At 42.1% G+C, this 11,085-nt stretch overlaps 1 protein-coding gene across 1 annotated transcript in view; it reads right to left on the bottom strand.

The window, feature by feature from the left end:
• Myo16 (myosin XVI) overlaps nucleotides 1–4,717 on the bottom strand; it is a 356,137-nt gene extending 351,420 nt beyond the window's left edge. The window contains exon 1 of the mRNA XM_028766338.1: nucleotides 4,462–4,717. Within this exon, the coding sequence (XP_028622171.1) occupies nucleotides 4,462–4,687 (226 nt within the window). The 5' untranslated portion in view covers nucleotides 4,688–4,717. The remainder of the gene's footprint in view (nucleotides 1–4,461) is intronic.
• Between the last annotated feature and the right edge of the window lie 6,368 nt (nucleotides 4,718–11,085).

The raw sequence follows: 11,085 nt of genomic DNA, 5'->3' as shown, positions 1-11,085 counted from the left end.
GTGTGTGTGTGTGTATGCATGAGTGTGTGTGTGTGTTTCATTATTTTTCCACCAACATAAAGATAAGGCATATAGATTTCAGTTCTATGTACATGTGTTATGGCAACTGTTGATGGTGAAGAAGGTAAATGTTTCTGAACTTCTACTCCACACTCATAGGAAGCACAGCACAGGAAGAATGGAACAGAGCCCACGAAACACAGTTCCTCACGTCAGTGTGTGTATAAGTTCCGAAGGGAGGAGCTGTTACTGTTACCAGTGAGAACGGTGCCCTGGGAAGCATTATGGGCACCATGTGAAGATTCAGGTTCAATCACAAGCATCTGTCCTTTCAGGTGTAAATGGGATTAAAGGAAAGGATTCTCTCGAGCTATACCAGATGATACACCTTCTGCTACTGCCACGTATAAAGGCATAAAAGCACGTACATTTAAATGAGATGTAGGAACATCTCAGCAAGGAGCAGTTTCACTGGGATACCCATATAGAGGGAAGGAAGGTCTCATTATAGCCATTATTGCGTACAGCGTGCTGACAGCTCTCTTCTTTGCAGATTCACAATCCCTGTCTCAAAGCCTTGGAAAAGCATACATCCCTAAATTCACAGATTTTTCAGACTGAACATGTTTAAAAAAAATAAAATAAAATAAGATCGGGTCAGGAAAAATATTCTCTTCCGTGAGCCACAAAGAAAACCTGGGATTTCTGAGTTCCTTCCATTTCAAGTTGTGACTAATACATTGAGAAGGATGTCCATCTTAGATGCAGCCGACCACTGGCTCAGAGGCTAGCAAGGTGTACACACCTCCACTGGCTTCTCTAAGAAGTCCTCACTTACACTGTATTAGTTACGATGCTGTCGCTGTGACAAAACAACTTAAAACGAGTCACGGTATGACAACTTGTTTCTACCCACAGTTGGACCTAGGTTTTGGGCAGAGTACCCTACCCCATCTGTGAGTATACTAAGGGAAAGTGAACGGGGCCGTATGTAACATTCGGTGGCACACAGAAGCAAACTGCTTCCTTCAGTGAGGCGTTCCTTTCTAGACACCCCACCACTTGCCCAAAACACAAAGAAATAGGTACCAAACTGTTGATGTAAATTACTTAAAAACAGCCTCTGGCTCAGAATGACTATATCTAAGCTGCAGCGGCTCTGTCTAGCTCAGCCGCCATGTTTCTCGGCTGGAGGCCACGTGTGCACAGCAGCTAGAACTGGCCCGCCAGAAAAACCACCCCTGCCACCCACAAGCCGCCAGGCTGAGAGATGGCTCTGCCAATCTTCCACGCTGTCTCCACAAGGCTGGGCATTGCCCGGACCATTCCGCCATCCATGTGGGCCCAGTAAGAGAATGAGACTCTAATTCTTACAGATTAACCAAAGGCTTTATATGTTTGGTAAAGCTCAATAACAATATGCCCATACAAAGAGTTGTTTCCCAATTAGCTAACCTAAATAAAAGTAGTTACCTGCACCGCTCTCCATACCTGCGTGGCTTTCCATCCTCCTACATCTCTGCCCTCTCCAGCTCCTCCTCTTCCTTTTTCTTCCTCTCCTAACTCCTCCCACCTTAGCTCCTCCTACACCAAGCAGCTAAGAAACGAGCCTATGAGGAGCATTTCAGACTCACACCATAGCGGTTTCATCCATGGTCCCTAAAGCTCAAGGCAGACTCATAATGAAAATCCCAGGAAGTCTAGCTAAGATGTTCGAAAGCTTTATCAGTTCTAAACTTTTTCAAAAATTCAAGTCTAACGTCTCCTTTGAGAATCAAGACCTACCCTTAGCAGTCAGCCCTGATAAAATTAAAAGTAAGTTACAAATGCCTACTTGTGGTGATTAGTATAGTGCTTCCCTTCTGAAGAGAGGAGAAGAATACCTAGGAGGGAGAGAACCCCCAAAACTGAAACCCAGCAAACTAAGTTTGTGCCCAGCATCTAGGATATACCAGGTTATGAAATAACTTTGCAAGATACTTTAAACTCTGCACCTGTGGCCTTGCCACCTGAGTCCATGGGACATCTCACCTGGGCTGGTTGTTTTGGGCAGATGTAGCACATACTTGCATCTCTGACATCCTGGGCTCTTCACCACAGTTTAGACATCATCCTCACCATCCTGCCCATTTCCCACTCTGCAGCCACTGAGAGGAACTTCAGCCTTAGCACCTGTTGCTTGTCCCTCACCCCCACTTCAGATTTCTTTTCAGTTTTGGGTAGGAGTCTCCATGGCTAGGTTTTTCTTGCATTTCTTCCATCTCAGTAAACCCTACCCACATGGACTACACCATGGTCTTATGCAAGCTGAGTACATAGCTTAGTCCTCCACTCCACCATGACTTCTGAGTGTGCTGGAATATGTCCTGAGAAACAGCTTTCTGGGTAGCCCCATATAAGCAGGAATCCCAGAGGAACTAACTTTCCAAAAGAAAGTTTTCCAAGGCTCTCATCTCTTGGAAGCTGTGACAGTCAGGATCTAGCTTACTACAGAGATGCCCTCATGGCTGTCTCCTAGCAGTCTAGAGAAGCGTATGTGGCTTCTTTTATTGATGTTGGTCTCTTCTGAAACCAAGGTCTTATTAGCCTCTACTTGGTAGTTTTTAATGACCAGATTCCAGTTTTGAGTCTTTTAGTTAGGCTTTTAATTTCCAATTCTCACTGAAAAGGAAGTTAACAGCAGAGAGGACTGTGCCACAGCCAGAAGACTAGATTCCTTTGATATTTCTTCTCACAAATGAATGAGCCATCCAACTTTAAACATAGTCTGCCAAAGTCTCAGGGCATGCACAAAATACAAACATATTCTTTATAATAATTTTATATTTCTGGCCTCCATCCAGTTTCAGACTTGGATGTCCTCATTCTCATCTGAAATCTCATCAAAATGATTTTCAATGCCAACATTGTTGCTGGCAATCTATTCTTCTGAGCCCTCATCAAAATTAGTTATTAACTCATCTCAATATTCCAGGGTTTCTCTGACCACAAAGGACAGACTCCTTAAGACATGGGGATATGAGTAGGAACGGCCGCATAGATTCATGTGTTTGAATGCTTGTCTCAGGGGGAGTGGCATGATTAGGAGTTGGGGCTTTGTTGGAGGAACTGTGTCACACAGTCCTTTTCCTGATCCCTGTGGATCGAGGTACAGAATTCTCAGCTCCTTTTCCAGCACTATGTCGGCCTACATGTCACCATATTTCCTGCCCTGGTATTAATGGACCCAACCTCTCAAACTGTAAGCCAGCTCCAATTAAAAGGTTTTTCTTTATAAGGGTTGCTGTGGTCATAGTGTCTCTTCGCGGCAATAGAAATCCAAACTAAATCAGGGTCAAGCATCAAATACATCAATCTGGTGAAAGGAACATCATATCTTATCATAATGTAACCCAGAAAGAGAGCATTTCTCTCACACTAAAACTTTGAAAAGTAGATTACAAAAGCAACAGCAAGAACCAGAAAGAAACTGATAGATAAAAATACATGAATGATGTTGAAATTAATCATGCGTGCTTAAGAAATTTCCATATCATAACCCAGGAATTTAAAAAATGCCAAGGCCATCCTGAACAAAAGAACTTCAAGGCAGATGGCAAAGCTTCACAGCAGCCTAATGGCAGCATAAAATAGACACAGAGATCAATGGAATGAAATAGATACTGCAAATAAACTCCCAAACTCACGACCAACTGGAGAAAGTGCAGGCTGCACACATGGCACAGGGAAACTGGACACCAGCATAGAGAACACTGAAACTCAATCCCATCCTGATACAAAATCAGCCAAAGACCTGACCAAGATCTGAGGCCATTCATATACTACATAAAGACAAGAGAAAGTCACAGCTGCCCAGGAAACGAGTTTTAGAAAAGTTGAGTCTTAACCCTCTGCAAAATTTGAGGCAACTGACTTTGCCTGCATCCATGTGGATGTGTGGGGAAAAAAATCAGAAGAGCAGTCACAATCATCTTCTAAGACAGTGATTCTCAACCTACCTAATGCTGCGACCCTTTACCACAGTTCCCCATGTCATGGTGACCCACCAACCAAAAATTGTTTTCATTGCTACTTTATAACTGCAATTTTGCTACTGTTATGAATTGTAAAGTAAATATCTGACATGCAGGATATCAGACACGTGACCCCTGAGAAAAGGTCCTTTAACTCCCAAAGGAGTTGTGACCCACAGGTATCGATAACCACTGATCTAAAAAAAAAAAGTGTACCCTGTTAAGAATGAAAGTGCAATTTTAAAAGCAGTCTCTTGCCTTTTAGATAGGTACTTCTCTTTTAAGCTATATACAAACAGTTCACCAAAAATTTACTTTTTCACACATCACTTCAGAGATTGATGACGTTTCATACTATATTTTGGAAGGAACACCCTTTCAAAAGGTGTTCTTATCTCCATGGGAAGCAACAAAAATAGATGACGAGATCTCTTTGGAGAAGGCTTACCCTCTTTGTCATGGTGGTGGATGATGGCATCCTGGATCATGTCAGCCAGGCCGAAGCGGACCTTCTGGCTCTTCCCAGGCTTGATTCTCTTCAGGAGCCCTTCCTGCTTCTGCAGCACTTTCTCCCGCTCATAGTAGGCTTTGATTTGCTCACAGCGCATGCGCTTCACCAGACGCTGCCGCTGGCCCAGGGGGAGGGACTCCAGCAAGCACTGGTCAATTTCCATTTCATGAGATCGAAAAACATTACATAGCTGGTAGCAACCTGAAGAAAAGAAGGGAGAAAAGTCACAAGATATATTCTCACTTCATGTCAACATTGTACACATACCAACACATCCATGGTCATGAGAGTCTATATTGTCCATTACAATGCCTGATGCTACAACACCCACTGTATTCCTGATTCTGCAGTGCCGTGTTCTGAAATCTGAAACACCCACTGTGTTCCTGACTCTGCCATGCCCACTGCGTTCCTTACTCTGCAGTGCTCACTGCAGTCCTGACTCTACAGTGCCCAATGCAGTCCTGATTCATCAATGCCCACTGCAGTCCTCATTCATCAATGCCCACTGCAGTCCTGACTCTGCAGTGCCCACTAAAGTCCTGATTTTACAATGCCCACTGCAGTCCTGATTCTGCAGTGCCCACTGTATTCCGGACTCTATAATTCTCACTGTATTCCTGATCCTATAATGCTTACCACATTCTCAACTCTGCAATGCTTGCTACATTCCTGATTCTATAATTATAACTGTATTCCTGATTCTGTAATTCTCACTGCATTCCTGAGTCTGTGGCTGCTACATTCCTGATTCTATAATTCTTACTGTATTCTTGATTCTATAGTGCCCACTGTATTCTGATTCTGCAATGGTTGTTTCATTCCTAAGTCTAAGTCCTGATTCTACAATACCTTCTGTGTTCCCAAATCTTCAATGTCCGCTACATTCCTGAGTCTATAATTATCACTATATTCCTGATTCTGTAGTCCTCATTGCATTCCTGATCCTACAATACCTTCTGCATTTCTGAATCTGCGATATCCATGGCAGAGCAGGAATAACCTACCTACCCTAACTCCTCTGTTCTTGATGCACAAATGCAGCGTGACCCACTTTACAGAACAGGGGAAACAGTGAAGCAACACCTGCAATTTCATAGTAATAAAACCAATAATAGAATACAAACCTTTCCTCAACACAGTTACGAACTCAGCCCATCCTTTCACTGTGTCTATAGACCTACCAAAAGGCCTCAGAGGTTTAACCATTAAACTCAGTTATGACTGAATACTAGCAACTAACCTGTTGAAATTTGGGATGGAATTTTACATACAGTTCCTATTAATGCTCCTCCTTCCCTTGACAACCCTTCACGTTCACAAAAGCCAGGTACATCCATACGACCAAGTTCCTGCAACTCTTTCCAAACATCCTAATAAAACTGGTCTTCCACTGCGTGGCTTTTTAGCTGACATAATGGACTGGAATTTGTAACATCTAGCAGTCAGTTGACCATGCTGTTAGTCATTGCTCCCATTAACTTCCTGAAGATCTCTTTTCCGTGTGATAGGCAGCACTTCTTTCTAAGAGACCTAAGTATGGTTAAGTACAATACAGAGCTGGCACACACGTTCATCTTTATCATCTCAGAATTGTGCAGAGCACTGTGGCTATCATCATTGTCTTATTGATATGGCTATTCACTAATTGAATTCTTCATTCTGGAATTGAGAACATTCAGTTTACCTTTTCATTATGTCCTATGAAACCACCCAAAGCAACAGAGGACAAAACTACACAAACGCATTTACCATGTGACTAAAGTTTATGATTGAGGGAAAGTCGTCATTATGAATTAGCAAATCTGGCTCATATATTCAGTTAAGTGTAGTTGTTCTTAAATAAACAAAATCCATTCTGTTCTGTTCATTGACTTTGAATGGGAGTGAATGTGTTTGTGCCATGGTATACATGTGGAGGCCAGACGGCAGTTCATTAGGGTTGACTCTCTCCTTCCACCATGTGAATTCTGGGGATCCAACCTGAGTTAACAGGCAAGGCAACCCCTGAGCCATCTCTCTGGACTGAAACCATTTTTTTTAAACCTAATGCTTTAAGACAGGATTTAGTCTAGACTAGCTAGGAAATGTGCTATATACCCCAAAATGGCCTCAAACCTAATGATTCTCCTGTCTTTGCTTCTAGAGTATTAAAGTTACTGGCCTGTGTGACCACTCCCAAATACATGCTTTCTTCTTAATGCATGCATGTCCAAAGTCCAAAACAAGTTAACAACTCATTACATGTGTACAAAATGTGGCTACTTTTATGCTTAATGTGAAGAAAACTCACATGTGTAGTCTCTACGTCATCAAAAGACTGCGGTGTTGCATTAAGGTGTGTGCCGCCTGCTTTCATAGTCTCTTTACAGAAGATTGTTCTTACACATACACAATGTGACGGGGCTGGAGAGATGGCTCAGCGGTTAAGAACACTGACTGCTCTTCCAAAGGTCCTGAGTTCAATTCCCAGCAACCACAGGGTGGCTCATAAACATCTGTAATGGGATCTGATGCCATCTTATGTTGTATCTGGAAATAGCTACAGTGTACTCATATACATAAAACAATGTGCCAAGACACCCATCCCTGTTTTCAAGTAAAAAACACAGAATTGAGAGAAGCTATGGCTTTTCTAGGATCTGAGAAATGTTTGCCTACTATAGTCAAAAAGAGCTTCCTATAGACTCACGGACAAACAAGAAAACATGGTGTGCCCTATGCAATTGTCTACTTTCAGCAAGGGGAAGTGGGCATGTAAAAGTATAGAAGTATCGACTAGCTGCCTTCTCCAGGAACCTCAACAGGAAGAGGCAGTGGCAGCTTTTGCAGCATGACAAACTGCTGCGTGGGAAGCTGGTTAATGAGAGCCTGACTGATGCTGCAGAGAGCCTGGGAGTGCTCATTAACCAGGAAGTGTTTCAACAGATCATCCAGAAAACTACCAAGTTTGACTTACTGACTTAGAGCTCTTGACATTTGGCTTATATGACCGTCCTGACTGGTCATTAGCTACCCAGGGGACTGTCAGGCCACAGGAAAACCTACAGCAGCAAGCAGTATCCCAGAGGGGTAAGTGTTGACGAGCATGGTGTTGACAGAGGGGATAATCTAATAAACACAATGGTCTTCTGGCTCTTAGTTCTGAGGAAGGGTCTCCTGGTGAAAGTGTCAATTAACTTCCAAGGACTCTGCAATGACGACCATGATAAGTGGAGTGACCCTTTATGGGCTTCCAAAGGGGTCAGCAGCAGTGACCGCCAACAATTTCTCTGAGTCCTCATAGCCACAGTTGCTAAGTTCCAGATTCACGTACTAATTTCTAGTGTATTTCTCTTCTTATTCATCTTTAGGGTATCACATGAGTAATGGCTATCCTTGTGACATATCCCTACATATATCTCAGTATACCTTGTTCTAATTTAGGATTTAAAAGATTTTATTGTCAAGTAGTACCCTATGCTTTGACTTTTAGTGGTCTGTAGGTTGATTATAGTCTAGAAGTGTTTGATGTGCTGTGATGTTTTGTAATTACAGGTGAATCAACGTGACCAGAGCCTGCCAGTCTGAGAGATAACATTAAAACTAACAGTCAAGAGAAACACAAGGTTTATGCAGTCACTGAATATCTGAAAACGCTATAAGCAGGATACTAAACGTAGTCCTAAGTATGGCCTACGGGGATGCTAAAGATAGCAAGTGGGCAAAGACATGAGATGGGATGTCCCCATCACTGCACAGATTTCTACATGTGCATCCTGAATACAGACAAAGATTTCTGACTGCATCATGACAAAATCATCCAGGATCATCTGGGCAGTAACAGAGCCATGTGTGACTAATAGGGACCAATCTCTTCTTTGCTGGCTTGCTATCCTGTGTGGAGCCTCACATGGACTGACACCACAGACAACGAATGCACATAACAAGAACGCCTGCAGAAAGACAGAGCATGTGCTCTTTCCTGTGGCAGAGAATGACCAGATCTGCAGAAAATCAGCTTTTCTTCTTGGAAACAAGCACATGCCATCTCCAGAGTTGTAGGACTGGGCTGTGATGTGCTTACACTTGATGTTGTTGTTGCTGCTTCTTTCACATTGACACTGCTAGGCAGGGTGCCCATGGGGGCCACTTGTCACCAATGGCTACACTTTGTTACTGCCTAAAAGGGAACCTCACACCAATGAGTGCTTAATCTGACTTAACAGAGCTAGAAGTCCATGGTGGTTGGCCACCAGTGATTTGTGAACGCCCAATGTCTCAACAGTTAGCATCAGCTAAGGTGATATCGGGCTTTAGTTATTTTCCACAGTGCTAACCTGTGCCGTGAGAACACTAATATTTCTTAATGAAAACCTCCACCACTAAACAGTGGTGTGCTGGTGAGATGGAAATGAGATCTTTGATTTGTACTGCTTGGTTTTTTAGCATAGGGTAGATTTCCCAATATAGTCAACTACACATACCACTGTGACATAAAAAAAAAAAAACCTATCATAGAAAAAACAATTTTATGACCATCCATTGACCACTCAAGCAGTTTGGTAAACCACTTGGTGGTTCTATTGACTTGCTATAATGCATATTGACATTTTAAGTGACATTTGTGGTTCATCAAGACCCTCTGGATGGTTTCACATGCCAAGGGCTTGCCACACTCCGCCTTTGAGTACTTTGGGCTGAGCCACACCCTGATGTCAAGGACAACACAAGAGAATGGCTTGCCTGTGTCTCTGTGACTGATGGCTTTTCTGAGTTTTTGAACTAGATTTTGAGCAATTTTTTTTTCATGAATGGGCTTGATATAGCTGGGAAAGAAAAAAAATCTGACAATAGGCTCAACATATTCTTGGCACAATTGGGAATATAAAGCTTTTTACTCAATTTCCCAAACAAAAAGGCAGTCTTGGGAATGAAATAAAAAACACTGCAATTTTTCACGTGAAATGAAAGAAAATATACCTTATAATTTGTAAGCAAGAAAATGTATTCATGTGAAATTAGGGGGGTGAATTGCATTTCAGGACACCAGCTGTGCCTGTATGTAGAAAGGAGGCTTCAGCCCAGGACAGAAGCTGATGTGGCTACACAGAGGTCACACCACTGGCTAGGTTCATACATGTTTTCAATGACTTGCATGGTCCAGAGAGTGAAAGACCTCCTGCCTGTTACTAACCACACTCACTGAGAGCACACAGACTATCTGCCTGGCTCAGTGAGAAATGCCCAATTTGCTTTAGAGCAGGGGAATACGAGATGGCTCTGACGTTTGCCAGGTTCATATAGTTTTCTCTTTCCTGTTTATTTCTCTTTTGCCCTCATTCCCTTATGCGTTTTCTGTGATAGACAGTCCTATGATATACAGTATTTCTGAATGTCCCTCTCAGATTTTGCTTGCAAGGGACATAAGCAAATACATATAAGACATATTGCAAGATAGATAACCACAGATATACATTCACATGCACACACACACACACACACACACACCATATATACTCTCTACAATTATCTATTAGTGTTATTAATTTAAATTAAGAGACTGATACTTTTTAAAGATTCATTTTTCAGTCAGAATCTCTTTCTATAGCCAAAGCTGATATGGAACTATGTAGTTCAGTCTGGCCTTATACTTCTGGAATTCTTCCTACGTAACATTAGTACTAGGCTCACATGCATGTAACATATTGACTGTTGTAGATATATGTGTATATACATGCACATATTATACATACACACAATCTGTACAGATGTAAATTTTATGCAGATCAAACATAATAATGCCATAAGTCTTAAAATGCTATTTTAAGAAAGAAAATAAATAAAGCAAAGAAATAATGACACACGTGGTAAATAATTAACGTGGATCTTTATTTGGGCCATATCTGACCTAACTTAAATGTGGATCACAGGTCTGAGTATAGAGTTTAAACTTACTTGAAGGGAACAAAGACTTCCTGACATTAGATGTAATGCTCACAGCACAGGGAAGACCAATGGAAACAGATAATGAGAGCTTGCAGTCTGTAAACCATCAAGCATCTGAAGACACCAGGAACTGAAGAAAAAGACAATCTCTACAATAAGAAAAAGTATCTCAAACCATAACCAACCAGGAGGCTGACACAGAATACATGAAGAACCATTGCCACCAAATGACCTGATTAAAATGGGCAAACAACTGGACAGATGTGTCTGTCCAGGAAGGTCAACAGGTGACCCACAGGTTATAGAGAATCCCCCCCCCCACACACACACATCATGATTGCAAGATAGAACCACAACCAGATAAGACTCAGTTTCTGCCATAATGGCTGCTGCCCATGACACAGAATAGGAGGTGTGGGTGTGGAGCAGGTAACACTTTTGGCACAATGTAAAAGGTGCAAATGCTACATGGAACATTATAGAAGATGCTCAGAAAGATCAGAAGTAGAACATCCATCTTGAACTCACAGCTCTGTGTCTCGGTAATTATTGCAAGCATTGGAGGCAGGATCTTGAGAGATGCTGAATATCCATAGATGATCAACTAAATGAAGATACACATACAATGGCCTC

The sequence above is a fragment of the Grammomys surdaster genome, unplaced genomic scaffold (genome assembly GCF_004785775.1).
Source record: "Grammomys surdaster isolate TR1022 unplaced genomic scaffold, NIH_TR_1.0 167, whole genome shotgun sequence".
Taxonomy (NCBI): Eukaryota; Metazoa; Chordata; class Mammalia; order Rodentia; family Muridae; genus Grammomys; species Grammomys surdaster.
The sequence above is the reverse complement of the archived record's forward strand: the minus strand, read 5'-3'. Positions and strand labels throughout refer to the sequence as shown.